The 20,072-nt window shown below is 45.5% G+C and overlaps 1 protein-coding gene across 3 annotated transcripts in view; it reads left to right on the plus strand.

Moving 5' to 3' along the window:
- Grhl2 (grainyhead-like transcription factor 2) overlaps positions 1–20,072 on the plus strand; it is a 134,918-nt gene that overhangs the window by 24,211 nt on the left and 90,635 nt on the right. For all 3 annotated transcript variants that reach the window (XM_006241552.4, XM_039078802.2, NM_001134527.1), the window contains exons 2-3: positions 14,046–14,241; positions 17,996–18,063. In XM_006241552.4, the coding sequence (XP_006241614.1) occupies positions 14,046–14,241; positions 17,996–18,063 (264 nt within the window). The remainder of the gene's footprint in view (positions 1–14,045; positions 14,242–17,995; positions 18,064–20,072) is intronic.

Genomic DNA, 20,072 nt, shown 5'->3' on the forward strand with positions numbered 1-20,072 from the left:
GTTGACTGGGATTCATCCTCAGGGTTCCATAGGCTGTAACTCTCAGATCAGGTTGCCAGCATGGCCGAGCTCCAGGGGAGGCCCTTTCCAGATCTGGACTCTTGGCTTGCTAGTTGTTCCTGGGCTTCCTCCCAATACTGTCACATTGTAGGAGTTATTTCAACAGGAATTTGGGAGACATGAATGCTACTGCAACTATTAATGATGATTTTCATGAACACACTTTTTCTTATCTTCCTTCCTCTTTTCCTTGGTGCTAGGGAAGTACTGTACCACTAAGGGGTATCATAGTCCCATTAATAGTGTGTCGTGATATTCATAAACTTTTCAGTTGTTTGAGCATTCTTTTTCTTTTCCCAGTTTTTTTGAGACAGGATTTCTCTGTGTACCTCCAGCTCTCCTGGAACTCGCTCTGTAGACCAAGCTGGCCTCGAATTCATAAAGATCACCTGCCTTGGCTTGGAGCATTCTTCTATGATCACAGTATGCTATCAGTCTTTGATAATAGTTTCATTTCATCAGCTTGGGGGGAATCTAACTATTTTATTTTTATTATTTTGAGAGCAGCATCTCACTATGGATCTCTGGCTAGTCTGGTGCTCACTATGTAGACCAGAGATCTACCAGCCTCTGCCTCCTAAACTCTGGGATTATAATTCTTGAAAAATTTCACTTTTGCTCTGTGGTAGTGGTGCATGTGTTTAATCCCAGCACTCAGGAGGAAGAGACAAGTGAACCTCTGTGAGTGGACCTCTACAGAGCAAGTTCCAAGACAGCAAGGCTACACAAAGAAACCCTGACTCAACAAATGAACAATTTTTTTATTTTTATTGTACGTGTATGACTATCTTGCTTGTTGGCGTGTTTGTGTAGTATTTGTGTGCAATGCCTGAGAAGGCCAGAAGAGAGTGCTGAACCCCGGGAACTAGAGTTATGGACAGTTGTAATCAACCACGTGGGTGTTGGGAATTGAACCCAGGTCCTTTGGAAGATAAGCCAGTGCTCTTGACTGCTAAGCCACTTCTCCAGGAGTATAATTCTTTTACTTTTAAACTCTTGTTTAACTTTTGTTTTTAATTTGAATATTATATGATGTGTGTATATGCATGCCTGTGCACGTGTATGCACATGTGTGTGTGTACGTGTGTGTGCATGTGTGCATGTGACTGTTCCTTTCTAGAAATGGCATCCAGAACCTTACATGTACTAGGCAAGTTCCTTACCACCGAGTACATCCTCGGCCTAAGGCACATATTTTGGCTGATGATGCTCTGTCCGTTCATCTCCATTGCGTTCTGTTGTGAACTTGTGTAGTTACTTAATCTTTCCGGGCTTTATGGTTCCCCTATATAAAAAGTAAGTGATCTTGTCTCCTAGCCTTGGGGATGAGATGTGTCCCTGTAGTTCACAGGCGTGGCCAACAGTGAATGTGAGCTATGACTAAGTGTGCCCCTCCTCACGGCGGGCTGTCCTCCATGAGTGCACTTCTCTTCGCTGTGGCGTGCTGCCTGGGCTAGACCAGCTGGTTAGAATGAATTGGGCACCATTCTTACAGTCTGCAGCTATTCCTACACTGTTGGAATTGCCTATTCCATGAAGGTTACTAGAGCCTATGAGTGTCCTCAGATGACCCTTTGGTTTCTTCTATGCTTCCTTTGTCTGCTCAGATTGTGGGTCGATGGCCATGTTAGCCCTTGTAGTTTGCAGAAAGCACCTATTCCACGTCCTCTGACTTCTCCCCCTTCATCAGACTTAACTCTCTTAACTCCAGGCTAACAGTTCCATATCACACACTGTGGACATATTACTAGAAAACCTGGGTCACAGTAAAATTGACTTATGCAGGAACTCCTACAGTTAGGACTGGAAGTGATAGGAAAAAGCCGAGGTGTGCCTGTTGTTCCTTATACATGGACCTTATACAGGTCCTCCAGGAGCCAGACACAGAGGTGAGATCAAACATTCAAAGATTTCATTAGGGAAGTCCCTGTGAGGCCGTGTAGGGAAGGCACCAGGAAAAGCCCCAGACCCTTAGGGAATCTGACTATGAGTGCAGACCAGCACTACAAAAAATGTTCTTTTTTTTTTTTAATTTTTAATACTTTATTTATTTATTATCTATGAGTACACTGTAGCTGTCTTCAGATACACCAGAAGAGGGCATCAGATTTCATTACAGATGGTTGTAAGCCACCATGTGGTTGCTGGGATTTGAACTCAGGACCTCGGGAAGAGCAGTCGGTGCTCTTAACCACTGAGCCATCTCTCCAGCCCCTACAAAAAATGTTCTTAAAGTTTAGTGTTCAACTTCCTGCCATCGGGGGAGTTAGCCACTTCAGTTTCTGGCTTGGAACAGTCCCCAGCACGCCTGGTCCCTACAAGGCTTCTTTCTCCAGAGCTGGAAGCTTTGGAATATTCTCCAGTGCCTGCCACAAAGTCCAAGTCTCTGAGCCAGCAGAGATTTTGAGCAGCGTAATGACCAGCTTCCTCAGGCAGCATCCATGCGTGTGTCAGCCGTGCTGCTGGCCTTCGTGTGACAGGGCACAGCCTTGGCTTACTGTTTCAGTCTCCCCTTTTTCTCCCCTCAGCCTTCATTTCCCTGCGCAAGGCCTGGTCCCTCCAACCTCCTAGCTTGTGCAGCCTGGGAGTCCCCGGAAACCAAGGCTTCCTCTCTCCCTGCCTCGCTCTCTTCTTCCCTTCCTCCCCTCCCTCCCTCTCTCTTCCCTCCCTACTTCCTCCCTCCCTCCCTCTGTTCTTCCTCCCCCTCTCCTCCCTCCATCCCTTCCTGCCTTCTTCCTCCCTTCCTTCCTCCCTTTCTTCCTTCCCCCTCCCCCACTCCACTCTCCTTCCTTCTCCCTTCCTCCCTCTCTTCACACACACCACACACACACACACACACACACACACACACACACACACACACCAGATATGCCTATCTTGGTGTGAACAGTATAAAACTTTCACAGTATAAAAGTATTATACACACTGAAACATTACATGAAAGAGTTCTTAGAAGCTTCCTGATAATTCTGATTCACTACAATTTGGTAAAGTACCTACCGCCCATCCTTGTAAGGTCATGTTCTCTTAGAGGGTACCTGCATATACTGACATGCAAGTGTTCCTTAGCCACATGCTGATCTCACACAGAATAGGTCAGGAGACCCCAGTTCCAGAAGGGCAAGGGTCATGGTCAGGGCATTACCTATCTTGTAAAACTGGTCTACGTACTGCACATGTTTAACTAATTCTCAGCTTGAATAGCACACAGATAAGTCAGCAGGTCACCAAGGGCAAAAGCTAACAAGCTGTGGTGCTGGGACTGTAACCTGGAGGTCTGACCCTGCCGGCCAGGAACCGTTCCTTGCCCAGTCCCATGTCTAGTGGTTGGAAACTGACAATCTCTGATGTCACAAAGGATCTGCATAATATTTTCTTAAAATATAATTAACACTCATTTTAAAAATACATACATATGTATATGCATGTGTGTGTATATATGCAGATGTATATTTATAGTGTGTGTGCGTGTATGAGCGTGCACACGGAGGTCTGAGTGCTATGGTTCAAGCGTGGAGGTCGGATGAAGTCCAGGTGCCAGGTTTGGTGGCAAGTGGCCTTACCTGCTGAGCATCTCACAGACCTCTCTGGTGATTTTCTTTTCAATCAAAGAAATGCGTTTAGTTTAACAGGTGAGATGATGCCCAGAAAGGAACAGCAGTTTGTGTCAGCATCTCCTGCTGGCATAGGTGTCGGCTTCACTCCTTGGGCTCTTTCTGTCTCAGTTCATCCTAGGTCCCTTCAGTATTCCATGCTGTCATTGCCTGAGCCATGGGCCTTAGGTTCTCCCAGCCCTATTGGCATGAACACATTGTTTTCTGTCACTCTGTGGGCCGAGGGGAGGGTCATTGTGCATGCTCTTTTGTGGTCAGCTTACACCAAGACTTGAGAAGACGTGGTACCACGGGGAAACTTGGCTTTGTGGGTCCTGGGAAAAGTACTCCATACTGAGTCCACTCCAGGTCTTCAGAAAAGTGTCCTCTAAGGGACAGTGAGTGTGTGTGTCTCTGTGTCCCTTCTGTGACTATGGAGTCATGAGTCCCTGCTTCCTCTGGGGACCATCTCTTTGTCTTTGCATTTCCAGTTTCCTTTCTCAGGCCTCTCAGTCACTACCGTGTAAAGGAAAGAAGCCCCTTGGGGGAGAAACATAGTGAAAAGTCACATAGAGCTTCCTCCTTCCTTCCTTCCTTCTGCTCCACCTCCAAGAGGGTTTTGTTCTTTTGTGGGTTTTTTTTGTTGTTGTTGTTGTTGTTGTTGTTTTTTTTTGCTGTTTAGTTTGTTTTCCTACGAAGAGTCTTAATTGAGTTTATTGACTGTAGCAGCAGTGAGGGCTCTCCAAGAATCAGAGCTCATAGAATTTATTTAACCATCGAAGGGGAGTCATCAGATTGCTTACATGCACACGCCTTGTGTAACTGCTCTCCCGTGTTGTGTCTTACACTTGGCTAGAAGCTGCTTTCTCCTTTCTTGAAAAGTTAAGGTGCAGCTCTCCCAGGGAAGTCACTCCTTGCCTCAGAGGCAAGCTTGTGCAGTGCCTGCCTTTGGGTCCCTCCATCTACATGATCCAGTTTTCCCATCTTCCTTCACTTTACTTATGTTTGTGTCATTTCTCTGCCAACCAATCCTGAGCTGCCCCATCTCAATCCAAAACAAATCCTACCTTCCTCTGGATTAAGAAAGAACTGTACAAAGAGAGCCACCCGTGAGACAGCACCAGTGGAAAAGTCAGAAGAGACAGACTGTACCAAGATCTATCCCCAAGTGAAGGAGGGAGAGGGAATGTTGGGTGGAACCACCACTGTATCTTCCGTGGAAGTTCACAGGGCAGGGGGTTCCCAAGAACACGCCTACTTCAGTGGTCTGCCTGATCCATGCACAGTTACTGGCTGGGAAGAGTCCATAGAGAAGTGTGACCTCCCATCAGTAAGGTAACAGGTTCAGGGCAAGGCAGCAGAACCTTGGTCCACTCTGTTCCCTGTCCCCATGACAGAGTCCCTTCCAGTACCCTGTGCCCTATCTTCATCTGCACTTGTCACACCTACAATTGTGTATTCACCTGGAAAGGTGTCATCGGGACAGAGCCCCCACCTTTGTCATTGCTGTCACTCAATTGCCTATCGCAGCTGCACACCTAAGGTTTTTAAATAGGATGTCCCATCATATAAAACAAACAAAAAATCCACATCAAAACATGAGACCGGCAAGCCATGTCTGCTACGATGTTTGTTACACCTTTACACCCCAGTGGGTGGATGGAGGGATTGGGGTCCAGGATGAAAAAAGGCATCAACATGTGAGCAATGGGATGTTATCATTGCCATAGAGAGGAATCAATCTCTGGATAAGACTATATGAATGAATGAATGAATGAATGAATGAATGGTGTCTTAGGGTTTTACTGCTGTGAACCGACACTGTGACCAAGGCAAGTCTTATAAAAGATAACATTTAATTGGGGCTGGCTTACACGTTCAGAGGATCAGCCCAGCATCTTAAAGGAGGGAACATGGCAGCATCCAGGCAGGCCTGGTGCAGGAGGAGCTGAGAGTTCTACATCTTCATCTGAAGGCTACTAGCAGAAGACTGACTTCCAGGGAGCTAGGATGAGGGTCTTAAGACCATGCCCACAGTGATACATTCCAACAAAGCATACCTAATAGTGCCACTCCCTGGGCCAAGCATATACGAACCATCACAATGAGTCAGTAAGATTTTCCTAGACTTCCCTGGATGGCTTGCTCAGTACCCCTGACACTTAAACCAGCTCTGTGGAAGTCCCATAAACTTTGCCCGGTGAACGGGTAGATTCGGGGCTGAAGCTTTCTATGACGTTCATGTTGAGCACAAGCTACTTCTCTCATGGCAGTGTGCTCATGAGTTTGCAAAGGACAGTTGGCCCAGGTCTTGTGCTTCTTCCAACACTGATCTCTCCTCTGATCAAATTCAGCATCAACAGAAGTGACTTTGGTCCCAGGATAATGCCGTGATCTCTCTGGTTCGCTATTTGTAAGATGAGGGATTTTTTTTTTTTTTTTTGAGTAGGTAATCACAAGTCTCCCAACACCTTTTGTGTTTATAAGCGTGAAAACAGGCTCTGCAGATGTGTACACGTGTACATAACAACCACAGGGGAGTTTGGGGGTCTCTGCTGCATAAAATGTGAGTTACCTTGTGAATTTCATTTCCTTCTAAATAGGCATTTTGGTTATAGGGCCAGTTGGATCTGGGCAGTAGAAATCGAATATTAAAACATTTAAATTATCCTGGCTTGGCATGATTGTATGTGCCTTTAATCCTAGGAGGAGCAAATGAATCTCTGAGGCCAGCTGGTCCACAGAACTAGTTCCGGGACAGCCGGGACTACACAGGGAATCCCTGGCTCAACCACCAACCCCCACCCCAAAGTCAAAATGTTTATTTGTTTGCTTTTTCCTTACTGCGTGTGTGTGTGTGTGTGTGTGTGTGTGTGTGTGTGTGTGTGTGTGCATGCTCAGGCCCTGCGGTGAATGTGTAGACACAGACAGCTGGAGGAGTCAGTTTTCTCCACCTTGTGGGGCTGGGTCATCTAACTCCCCTCACCCCTGACAGCCAATGTCTTAACTGCTGAGTCACCATGCTGGGCACTAGTAATCTCTTCCTCAAAGGAGTCAAATGGAACTCTTTGCACATTGGCGATTGTGTGACTTCCCTGGAAGAGACCAGGTTTTAGGGTGGAGCAGAGGAAGGGCCCCCAAGAATGCTTCCTGCTGTGTAAAGGAAATCTTTTCTTCCCTCGGGGTCTTCGTTCAGCCCTTCTCTTACACCTGGGGCCTTTTATTCTAGTGTATTAACAATATTCACAAATGCTGCTCAGGCAGACAAACCACGGCTGCCCCTTGATTTCAGTTTTGTGTCCTTACACAGCCTGTGACTGCTCCTCAGAGCCCCGTGCAACTAACTGTGTGTCCTCAAGCTCACTCTGTAGCCCAGGTTAGCCTCAACTCAGAAATCCTCCTGCCTGCGCTTCCTAAGTGCTGAGATTAAAGGGGTGGACCACCACATCTGGCTCAGAAATAAACCTTCTAATAATACACTTAGTAAGTCCTGGAACTGAGAAAGCTACTTCAGAGGCCTTGAGAGGGCTCTAGTCCTTGTCCCACACTGCCTGCTGACTGCATGACCTTGGACAAACCTGGTGGTTCAAATCTATAGGAACATGGTGTCTGAATCTGGCTTCAAGGGTTTTCTTTCTTTCTTTCTTTCTTTCTTTTTTTTTTTTTTTTTTTTTTTGGAGGGGGGAGGATTATTTGAAAACTATGTAATTTAACTTGTTTTTTTTTTTTAAAGTCAGATTTGATGGGTTATTTCTTTAAAGGTTTTTTTAAAAAAAGATTTTATTTATTTATTATATGTATGTATGTGAGCACACTGTCACTGTCTTCAGAGGAGGGCATCGGATCCCATTACAGATGATTGTGAGCCACCATGTGGTCCCTGGGAATTGAACTCAGGACCTCGGGAAGAGCAGTCAGTGTTCTAAACTGTTGAGCCATCTCTCCAGGCCTTTTTTTTTTTTTAAACAAAATGATTTATTTATTATATTTATATGAGTATACTGTGTTTGTCTTCAGACACACCAGAAGAGGGCACCAGATCCCACTACAGATGGTTGTGAGCCACCATGTGTTTGCTGGGAATTGAACTCAGGACCTCTGGAAGAGCAGTCAGTGCTCTAACCACTGAGCTATGTCTCTAGCCCCTAATCTAACTTCCGTAAGATGGTTAGAATACTGTGGTGGTTTGAATAAAGATGGCCACACAGGCTCTTGTATTTGATGCTTTGTCACCAGGGAGTGGAACTCTTTGATAGGATTAGAAAAATTAGGGGGTGTGGCTTGTTAGGGGAAGTGTGTCCCTGGGGGCGGGTTTTGAGTTTTCAAAAGCTCATGCCAGAGTAGCTTCCTCTCTGATTCTGTCTGTGGGTCAGAGTGTAGCTCTTAGCTGCTGCTCCGGGATCTGCCTGCCTGCCGCCATGTTCCCCACCATGATGATAATGAATAGAGTCACCTCAGAAACTGTAAGCAAGCCTGGTCAAATGCTTTCTTTTGTAAGAATTACCTTGGTTATGGTGCCTTTTCCTGGCAATAGAAAGGTGACTAAGACCCTGCCCATCAGGGGAGGCATTCCAGGAGTTAGTCAAACCTTTACCAGAAACTGTTCTATTCCCACAATGACATCTTTCTTCTCCCCAGTGCTTCGCCCTGCCTCCCATTTAGCACCTTAGTTTTACCCTTTAACCCTTTTAGCTTTGAACTAGAGTGTGTTTAGGCCATTAGGGGCTCTGTGGAGCACATATGCAAACCAATGGGACTGTAGGTTTTTGTGTCTGTGTCAGTCTTCCATCACTGTGACAAAATGCCAGAGGAATCGGCCTAAAGCAGCGAAGGTTTACTTTGACAGCGGTTCCTGAGTTTTCAGCTCAGTTTGGTTCCATGGCTGTGAGCCCGTGGCAAGGGGGACACAACTAAGCAAAGCTCACCTCTTGGAGGCTGGGAAGGAAAGGAGGCGGGAGGGAGGGAGACTGTGGACAAGGTAAAAGCTTTCAACTGGATTTCATCTCCCACAGTGACTCTGGCTCAGGTTGTCCTCTGGGTCACAGCCTTGTTTTCCGCAGTCCTCAATAGTCAGGGACCCAGCCCTTCAGCACCTCAGGGCAGTTTCTCTCGCCAGAGCTACTGAGTGAATGGAAGAATGGGAGGGAGATGGACTGGAGAGACCTGATTATAACCGTGGCAAGTTGTCCCTTCTGCCGTATAGTAAATACTGTTCATAAACTAATCCCGATGCGGTGTGGGAGGGGCTCTGTACCGGTGCGCATAGTAGGTGTCCAGGATGCAGAGGCTGCGTGGGAGGCGGTGAAACGATCCGAGAGTCAGATGGCGGCGGCTCGGATCAAGGGGCTAGCAGTGCGAGTGGGGAGAAGTGGGCAGGTCCTGTAGAGTGTCTGCAGCTGAAATTCGTGGGATTTTCTGATGAGGTAGATATAAGAAACTAGGACAGCATGGATGGATTCTAAGTGTAACTAGAGGCAGGCTGGAGCCGCTATCAATGGAGAGTGGGGAGGGGCTGGGACTGAGGGCGTGGTGGTGGTTGAAGATAAGATTTTTGGCTTTCCCACTTTGCTCTTTTCTAATCTCTGCCTCCAGTCAGAAGCCGCAGCTTTCTAATTAGTGTCAGTTAGGAGCATTGAGTGCATTTCTTTCATTTAATCTAAGGCACCACAGGTGAGGAAGGGGAGGTGTCGACAGGTGGTAGCTGGTTAGGACCTGAATCCACCACCATCTCTTGCACCATTTATTTGAAAACAGATCATGGATGTAGTTTAGAAGGTCTATATTAAATGCGTCTTGAGCGTTATTGCTTAAGGCCCATGAGGACTTCTAGGAGTGCTTATCAGGGGAGATATGCAGGGAGTGCACTTGGGAATAGGGTGGAAATTGGTGCTTCTGGAAGGAAGCCAAAGGCAAAGCTCGTGAGTGATCACAAGGCTTGGGAGCCCAGAGGAAAGTGAGGAGGACCTCAGGGAGGACCACACATGGAGGTTGCTGGATGGTTTTGTTTAGTGAAATGCCACTTTAATGGCACCTTTGGTGGGTTGTCCTTACGTTGTTGGCAATCTTTGTGTAATGAAAATTTAAAGGTAGATCATGTAGTAATAATACACATGCTTTGGAGCTCCAGCTATAGAGAGACTATAGACTGGGACTACATATGGACTGAGAGACAGAACCTGGAGCCTGGGCTAAGGCCTGGAGACAAGAATGGGTGTCTTCAAGGCACAGCAGGGAAGATGGTTTAATTCTCCATATTAAGCAAGTAGAAGGCACAAATTGTGGAGATTAACTGGGACCAGATAATGACAATGGAGAATAAGAATCTGCTGAGGGGGCTGGACCTGATCTAGGCAATGCTCACACTATATTCTAAAAAATGGTGTTCCATGAAGATTATTTCACCAGATTTCCACCCATCTGATGAGGGGGAAAGTTCTGGAAGATTAATGAGAATGCCTTGAGGGGCTAAGACTGAGGCTGTCATAATGGATATGGTGACTGGTTTAATACAGCGGACACACATGTCAAGTGCTGTTTCTAGAGCTCCCCAACAAAGCCTTTGTGCATGCAGCTCCCCTTATCTCTCCAAGCAGTGGGAGGGCTGTCCCTGACGGGGGATCCAGAGACTGTGGGAGCTGGCTGGCTGAGGTTGTCACCCACATAGTTCCCTTCACCCCTGCAGCCACGCTGCAGAAAATGTTAGCAGAAGTGACCTGAGCTCTGCTGTCCTCAGAGAGAGACCCAGAGATCACATTTGCTTAGAGTTCTGTGTACGAAGCCACCCAGATTGTGAAGCCTTGGGTTTAGAAGGTTACAAAAGAATTGAGAGATTCTTAATGGACAGAAGCAAGCCAGGCAGTGGTGACACATACTTTTAATCCCAGCAGTTGGGAGACAGAGGCAGGCAGATCTCTTGAGTTTAAGGGATTGAGGCCAGCTTGGTCTATGGAGAGAGTTTCAGGACTACACAAAGAAACCCTGTCTCAAAAAACCAGAAATGAAAAAAAGAAAAGAAAAAGGAAGAAAAAAAGACTTGAGTGCAGCAGAATTAGAGTCGTCTTTCCTGTGAACAGACATTAACTGGAAAGCATTCTAGTTGGTAAGTGCCACTCTGTGCACTTTCATTTCTATGTATTGTACACGACTGTAGTCTCTGAAGAGTGAAGACAGGCATTGCATAGTTCAAAGGGAGAGCATAACTGGCCCTTGCTCTATCAAGAGAAAAAAGGAAAAAAGGAAAAGAAAAGAAGGAATCACCAAGAGTTTCCTGCTAGGGGAGACACTGGGTAAATTCCTAAAGTCACCCGTTCTGTGCCAGGAAGATTCAATCAGGAGGAAGGAGTTGGATACTAAGGAAGAGTCGAGAAAAATCTCTGCAGTGAATCAGGCCGCAGTTTCCTGCTAAATGTTAGAAATGAGCCATCGTTCTAGCCAGCATCCTCTTCCTCAGGAGTGACAGAGAAAACCACCCTTATTCTTTTCAATGGCAAGGCTTTGCAAGGCCACTTCGAAAACGGCTTTCTGGGATTTGGGGTTTAGCTTCAGAGTTAAATCTTATGATTTAACGCCAAAGCGATACACAGTCAGAACCCTGCTTCAAATTTTAAATGTCGGAATATTTGTCTACATCTTGGCACAGTTATGCTATGAGACTCTTTACTACTGCACTGAGTGTTTCAGGAAAGCGTGCGTGATGCCCGGATCTTCACGAATGGCTGGACTTCTGTTTTCTGTTTCACTTTCTCAGTGAAATGTGGGTAAGGCCAGCCCCACTAGACCCCACTAGAGGCTAGCACCATCACAGCCTGAGACCCAGCTCTCCACGAGGCCTCCCCTCTGCCTATAGACGCTTCCAGCCTGCATGTGTAACTCCAGAGTGGAAACGCCATACTCCTTTTAGGAAGAGTTTTTTTTTTTTTTTCCTCCAGTGGACTTCCCAAAACATACATCTTTTATAAAAACTGTCATTCTAAAGGATGTAATGTATCAATTTCAAAATCCCCTCCAAAATCAATTTCCCCTCTCGGTCCCTCCTCAAGGAGCAGCACAGTCTCTCTGTCTTTCAGCTCTGACTTGCCCTCTCACACTCTTGGCTGCTGCAGTGGCTTCCTATCCTGCCACGCACTGTGGGTCACAGGGTCAGCCCTCTCACTCTCCATGTTCAACAGCAGCACCACCTCTGAGCACTCAACAAATACTTGTGGAATAGCACTAGATGGACAAATCTTGTTGTTTTCTGAGACAGGGTTTCTCTGTGTAACAGAGCTCTAGCTGTCCAGGATTCCCTTTGTAGACTGGGCAGGCCTTGAACTCTCAGAAACCCACCTACCTCTTCCTCCCAAATGCTGGGATTAAAGGGGTGTGCCACCACACCTAGGTTAAATGAGCAATTTTTATTTCCCTTTATTTATGATCTTATTTTACTATTAATAAATGATGATCAACTCTAACATGGCCCTAGAGGCACAGAAACTTGATAGGAACAACAGAGCATGGTGGTGGCAGTATTATTTAACTTCAGAGTTCTGCCTCCTCCCCAGGACCCACTTATCTGTTATTTATCTGTGAGGCGGGCTGGTGGGCATTGCTGTCCCTACCTAAGAACACAGGTATCCAGTCAGTTTTCCTTCACCATGGGCTACTGAACAAGCAGTCACCTCCAGAGCTGTGTCAGTAGGCATTTGTCTCATTCCACGGACACTCAGGGAGACATTTTGAAACCATGTTATTTGCAACAGAGTTGGCACTGCCACCTAGATGTCATATGACAGTGTGTTAAGGGAGCTGTTACTTGAACACAGAGTATCCCTCTGCTTCTGTTCCCTTTCAGTGAATAAGAAAAAAGAGCTATAAATGAGCGTAGAGTTTCTCCAGACTCAGTTCCTTGACACTTTGTATCCTGACGTGCCTGGGGAGCTGTAAGGACTGTGGTTTTTGAGTATGTGAGTCACTGTTGTCACATTGACCTTAAGACATTGCTGCTTTACACAAGGCTGACCTGGTTAGAATTGATTTCACATCCTGTCACTTAGGGAAGTTCTCCCTGTATGCCAACAGTCTCCTCATAGGGCTTCCTTCCATGACACTGCCATATTACGCCAATATAGTAGAATCCTACAGTGACGTGGGACTCGTCGGTAGAGTTCATTCCATCACTGCAGTCCACTGCTCTATTACAGTCTTATCTGTACGTAATGTGTTCTGTTTGCCAATAGCTTATGCTGCTATTCCAATTAAGAGATTTATGTTGATCTATAATTTGCTGGAAATTCCAAGCAAGGTTAAATTTAATAAAACAATTTTAATCATTAACCCATTACCTATACAAAATTAATGTTTTAAAATTAGGATTTAGTTAAAGGAAAATTATTCTCTCACAGGGTTCTATTCTAGTGCTCATTAACGAAGAATAATTAAATTACTCAGGATAATCAGATGCGGAGAGCTGTGTTTGGGGGAGACCGACATGAACTAAGGAGATAATACTTACTAGCTGGACACAGGCTGGAGTCATCAGGAAGGAGCCTCAGTTGAGGAAATGCCTCCATGAGATCCAGCTGCAAGGCATTTTCTCAATTAGTGATCAATGAGGGAGGACCCAGCCTTTTGGGGGTAGTGCCATCCCTGGGCTGGTGGTCCTGGGTTCTGTAAGGGAGCATGTAAGCAAGCCAGTAAGCAACACCCTCCATGGCCTCTGCATCAGCTCCTGCCTCAGGGTCCTGCCCTGTGCGAGTTTCTGACTTCTTGATGAACAGCAATGTGGAAGTGTAGAACGAAGCCTTTCTGCCCAGCCTGCTTCTTGGTCGTGACATTTCATTACAGCAATAGACACCTTAACTAAGACATATACTACTCTTGAAAATATTTATTTGTGTGTATGTGTGTGTGTGTGTTTGTGTGTGTGTGTGTGTGTGTGTGTGTGTGTGTGTGTGTGTGTGAGAGAAAGAGAGAGAGAGAGAGCGTTTATGTTTTCTATGTGAACGGGGTGTCTGGAGAGTGACCGACCTAGAACTGTAGTTACAGACAGTTCTAAGCTACCTGATGTGAGGGCTGGGAATTGAACCTGGTCCTTTGGAAGTGCAGTAAGCACTCTTTAACCACTGAGCCATGTCTTCAAGTCCAGGCTACCTTTTAAAACCTATTACTGCTCTTCATGCACAGTGAAGATGTAAGTTGAGGCTTTAAAAGTGCAGTATGGTTGTCATTTCAGCTTTAACATGTTTTATGCTGGGCAAATACAAATCAGGGTCACCACATGACCTGTATAGTATCAGCAGTGGTGGTGGTGGTGGTGGTGGTGGCGGCAGCGGTGGTGGTTGTGGTGGTGGTGGTTGTGGTGGTGATGCAAAGTTCCCTGACAATGAGCCTTATATTTCTCTTGTTTTTTTACAGTAATAAAAGACTAGTGGCCTTGGTGCCCATGCCCAGTGACCCTCCCTTCAACACCCGAAGAGCCTACACAAGTGAGGATGAGGCCTGGAAGTCGTATCTGGAGAACCCCCTGACGGCAGCCACCAAGGCAATGATGAGCATCAATGGGGATGAGGACAGTGCTGCTGCCCTGGGCCTTCTCTATGACTACTACAAGGTGGGTCCCTTGGGCCAGCCCCTGCCTCCAGGCCTCATTGCACCTTTGGCAAGATGCAAGTCTTTGTTCTAGGTCAGTGGCCCTAGGTCGTCCTTTTTTTTGTGTGTTTCCCCCTTCCCCCTTATGAAACCCAACTTCATGTCAACAGAGAAGTTTTAATTAAGGATTCTCTCTCCTTCTCTGTCTCTGTCTCTCTGTCTCTCTCTCTTGTTTGTGTGTGTGTGTGTGTGTGTGTGTGTGTGTGTGTGTCTGTCTGTCTGTCTGTCTGTCTGTCTGTGCAGAAGCCAGAAGAGGATGGCTGGCAGGTCCCCAAGAGCCACACCAGCAGTTCAACTGTCAACCTTTACTTGTCTCTAGAGTTTTCAGTTTAATAAGAACCGTCCTGGTGCCTCTATGTCTGCTTTCTGGGGCTCATCCCAGTGAGTGTGTTGGTGAGGGGCTCTCACAAAATCCAGCCCTGACTGCCCCCATTTTTTTTTTTTTTAAATTTTGGAAAAAGTCCTTAAAAGTCAATATAACATGAGAAGTAATACTGGTCACTCAGTTTTTAAAGTGTATGTCAGGAAATTAAACAAGAAACAATAGTGGATTTTAAATGTAAAGAATTATGACCTGCCCCCTGGGAACCATTGAAGTGTGCAAAGTCAACAGGTGGTGTTTAGCACTTCAGGAGCTGCACTGGCTGCTGTGGCTAGGATACCTCTAGCTACGCCTGGGAGCTGCCAGGGTGCTGGGATACTGAACTAAGAGCTAACCCTCTCCCCCATTCTCCTTCAATTGTAGGGAAATCAGGTTCGGATGAACCCACCAAGAAAAAATTGGTCTGTTTCCTATTGCCTCACCTAAGACAGAGAGCAAAGTCTGAGGGACAGGCATGAGGGATTTACAGATAGGGCCCACCAGAACATTTTAACTGGGCAGATTATTACCTCCGATGACTACATTATTCATTGTTAGAAAGTGCTGGTCTAAGTTGTTTTTCCCCTCCTTAGCTGGAGAGGATGTGTTGTCAAATACTGACAGACAGGTGAGCACATCTTTAATCCTAGCACTTAGAGGCAAAGGGTCCCTTGAGTTCAAGGCCATCCTGGTTTACATAGAGAATTTCAGGACAGCTGGGGGCTACACAGAGAAATCTTGCCTTGAGGGGGGAAAAAAAAGGAAGAAAGAAAAGAAAGTCACAAGCATAGATAGCTTTGATATCTGAAATGAAAGCATGTTGAAGTTTATAGAGAGTAATAGAGACAGAACTCATTAAATCAGAATATGTCACTGCCCAGCCTCTCCCATTCCCGGTGCACCAATCAGAATGCTTCATTTCCCAGCCTCGCCCATTTCCGGTGCACCAATCAAAATGCTTCACTTCCCAGCCTCGCCCATTCCTGACGCCAGTAGTTCTTGTTTCCAGTCCTTTGCTCAGAGAGAAATGGGAAAACATTTTTTTTGTCTTTTGTTTTGTTTTGTTTTTAATGACAGCAAAGTAGTTGAAATTTGACAGTTTTAGCAATTAAAAAAATCTATTGACAAATCATTAAATTGTTCCTGTTTTAAATATTCGGGTCATGACAATTTTTTCTGACTTTTATAATCAATATGACAATAATTTTAAAAGGCCTTAAAGGAATATATCAATATATTTAGAAGAAAAACATTGTTCTTATTCATTAGTAAATTTATTTAGCGTCTGTGTATGTGTGTGTGTGATGAGTGTAGGCGTCTCTTGTTTGTGCCGCTTTGCTGGCCCTTGGGTCTCTGGCTGCTTATCCTGTCTCTACCCCAGATTCACAGCAAGAATGCTGAATTACGTAAGTGCACCTCTGGATTCTGCCTTTTATGTGGGTTCTGGAACCCGGCTGAAGTTCCCAGGCCAGTGCTGCCTCCTTACCCACTCTATCACCTCCCTGCCCTATTGTTCTTTAAAATAGACTTTGTTGTTGTGGAATGGCCATAATTTTAAATACGTGATTTTGGTGGTGTACTGGGTGTGTATTAGTGAAAAAGAGAAGTTTACCTTGAGGCACAAGTAATTAGAAATTAGATTACAAAGGAACACATTTGGTTTACCACAGGGTCAGAGGATAATTGAGCAACTGAATATGGGCAGTTGAATGCTGGAACATGTGATGCTGGGTGTGTTATCTCCTCTGTACACATTTGCAAACATATTTGATTCAAGCTCAAATCTGGCTGTAATATTTGGAGCTACAGGGTGGATAGGTTATACAAAACCAACATTACATTATACCCAAATCTACTTTTTCCTCCTCATTTAATGACCGTCTCCTAAGTCATACGGTTCCTTACATTGCATTCAAGATTTGCTGTCATTTGTTTGAAGCTTTTTAGTGTCTAAGAAAAGGACCAGTCTCTTTCTTTCTTTGTTTTTGTTTTGCTTTGTTTTGAGGCGGTGTCCTACATAGCTCTGACTGTTCTGGAACTTGCTTTGTAGTCCAGGCTGGCTGCAAAATTCAGAGATCCTCCTGCCTCTGCCTCCTAAGTGCTGGGCGTGTGCCACCAAGACTGGCTAGGACTAGTCTTGCGACATTTGAACTGGATGTCAGAATGGTGGAGCTGAGGCCTCTTTCAGGCCTCTGTCCTCATACCTTCCTGTGCTGGAGTTAAGGAAGACTTAACTGTCCTGTGAGGACAGGGGACTTTTCTCAAAGGTGCTTGTTGATGAAATAGGATAATTCTTTTTTTTTTTTTTTTTCTTTTTTCGGAGCTGGGGACTGAACCCAGGGCCTTGTGCTTGCTAGGCAAGTGCTCTACCACTGAGCTAAATCCCCAACCCCAATTCTCTTCTTTTAAACTATAAACTTTGAAAGTTAAATTGTTCTGACACTTGCTGTTGTTATAGTAAATGTGAAATGGTTCTTTTTGCCCACCAGGAACCTCTTGGTCTCAGAGTAGTTTGTGAGACATAAACAAGCAGGCCCTTAAAAGCCGTCAGAGTCACTGGCTTTTGTATGCAACTTCCCCAGGTTCAGCTTAGGCTTGAGCATGGGTGGTCAGACTCTGGGTTTCCAACCTTGGACTCACCTTTGCCACTTCCCTAGTTCAAGCATCTCAGCTTTTGTACGTATTTGGCTGAATGGACACCATAGGAATTCCTTGAGGAATTTAGTAAGAGGAAGTTTGCCACAAATCTGTGTTTATCTCAAAACAGTGAGAAAACTGGTTCAGAAGAAACTCTTCAAGGTTAGCCAGAAGCAAAAAAAAAAAAAAAGTCTATATACCCAAACAAATCCATCTGCAAGTAGTGGAGTTTCCTCTCCCCAGGTGGCATGCTGGCATCATGGTTAGGAATAAACTGTATCAGAAAGACTGGAGGCGAGCCTCCTCAGGCGTGGTTAGGGAATGTTCCTATGAGGTGCTCAGAATCACAAGAGCTGAACTGTTAGGCCCTGCCCAGTGTCTTCCCCAACCCCTCATCAGCCTTCCTTCCAGAAAGGAAGCTTACTCCATGTTCTCAGGGGGTTGCTCTCTGTCAAGCCCATCTTCACCCCATACACTTGGCTCTTTCCCTCACCCATTCCTAAGGCCGGTTGCACATGGCACAGTCTTCTATGTCAGCAGAATCATGTCGCTCACGAACCTACATCGGTTACCGCTTTGTTTCTGGTTGCTCTTAACCATTTTCTGACAATAACCTTCTACTTTGAAAAGAAAGCTCCTGTTAGTCTTTTGCCTGTGTTGGTGTCTCCATTTGCACATGGTCAGTAAGTCTGTCTGATGGTTTACTGCTGGTTTTCAGGTTCCTCGAGACAAGAGACTTCTGTCTGTGAGCAAAGCAAGCGACAGCCAAGAAGACGAGGAAAAAAGGTACAGTGTGAGGGAGTCTGTTTGCCTCTTAGAAAAACTCTATTTCTCTGGTTTGTGAAAAAAGGAAGCCAGGCACAAAGGCATATGACAGATCTCTGTGGGTTTCAGGCCAACTTGATCTACACAGTGAATTCCAAGCAGCTAATCTACATAGAGAGACTATCCACCCTCGACGTGGCTTGAAGAGAGGCTTACTGGTTTTGCTGTTCTTGCTCACGACCTGGGTTTGATTCCCAGTGCCCATACGGTGGTTCACAACCTTCCTAACTCCAGTTCCAAGGGATCTGTCACCCTATATTGATCTCCAAGGGGACCAGACATGCAAGTAGGACACATAAATGCAGTCAGGCAAAAACATTCATACACATAAAATTAAATCTAAAATATAACTTGAGTGGAGGTTTGGTTTTCTTTAGAAAAGGTTGGGTCAAAAAGCCTCTCTGTCTTAGGAACCTGGGTCACAACTTGTTCTCTGGCTAGGAAAAGCAAATGGCATAGTTTTGCCTGTGCATCCAGAGGGTCTTCAGCAGTTCTCTCAGATGAAGAGCTGAGAAAGCAGTTAAAACTTAGGGGCTAGAGGTGACTGCCAGGGAGAGCCTGCCGCTGCTGAATACGTCTTTCCGCCCAGTCCCACACATTCCTGCAGTCTAGCCCTGAAGGCAGTGATTACTCTGAGATCAGGGAGGCAGCTGGTTGAGACTGGGGAGCTGCTAGCCCCATCAGGATGATAGGATGACAGGAGATCATATATCATCCTGCCTGACAAGATGTGTGGCAAGAAGACACAGATGAACCGAGACGAGAAGGGGAGAGAGAGGTGATCACAGCTTTTTTTTCTGATGAAGCCAGTTGGAACATGTAGCTTGTCACCTTGCAGGTGTGACTCAGGCTGTTCCTCCATCCTGTCTCAGCCAGCTTTACTCTGTGCTTACTCTGTGGTCAGGAGTGACTGGAGTGTCCCTTCTCTTTTGGATAAGATCGTTGAAAGGAAAACAGAGGGCCAGAAGGGACTGATGCTTTGCTCAGCTGTCGTCCCACAAATCACCTTGCTGTGGGATGGACGGGGGTTCCTGCTGGAGATTTATACTTTGTTCTAATTACCCATTTGGGGGAGTTGTAGTTTTGAAATTGTGGTATCAAGTCCTAAAGTTAATACTGTTCTACAAGTGTAGTTCACCATAAAGTGTGATTCTTGAATCTATGATCTTTTTTTTTTTTCTTTTTTCTTTTTTTCGGAGCTGGGGACCGAACCCAGGGCCTTGTGCTTGCTAGGCAAGAATCTATGATCTTTTATACTAACAATTTGACTAGATTTATATAGCTCCGAGGTTTGATTTTTTTTTTTTTGATAAAAGCCCTGAAAGATATTTTGACTTGTATGTTTGCTTAGAACTCATGTTTTTGTGGTAAGTAGAGAATGACTAAATCTGACTAGAAATAGACTAAAGTGAAGTTTGAATATTTTGGCAAAGCCAGGTGGCTTTGCCGGGTGGCTGTGTTTAAGTCTGTGTGGAAGAACCCATTTACAGCCAGCCTGCAGGATGTTACCCACAGATATTGATGGTCGTGGTTGCAGTGGTTAGGGAAGCCCTGAGTTACAAGAAAAGAGATGAAGGCCTGGACCGTGTTCATCTTGCTTGGGTCCACTCAGGTGTCCTGTTATGGCAACATGGTCTTTTCCTGTTTGTTTTTTAACATTGATTTTATAATGGACTCCGTTTTTGAGGATCTGTTAACATCCCGTTAAGTATTCAGAACAGCGGGCTTTAGGAAACGCTGATGCAAACGGGTGGTCTGAATTTTAGCATCATTTGTCGTGTGGGATTCACATAAAACATAATGTCTAACTCCTCCTGTGTCTTCCATGGGAGCCACTCTGTTATTTGACTGTAAGAACAGCTTATTGCTTAAAGCCAGGGTATTTGTAGACTAGATTTCATTCCTCGGGAGTTAACCGAGTCATTGTTGCAGGTTTGCAAGCCTCAGATGGTCAGGTATCTTTATGGATA

This window comes from Rattus norvegicus, chromosome 7, assembly GCF_036323735.1.
Source record: "Rattus norvegicus strain BN/NHsdMcwi chromosome 7, GRCr8, whole genome shotgun sequence".
Classification (NCBI taxonomy): domain Eukaryota; kingdom Metazoa; phylum Chordata; class Mammalia; order Rodentia; family Muridae; genus Rattus; species Rattus norvegicus.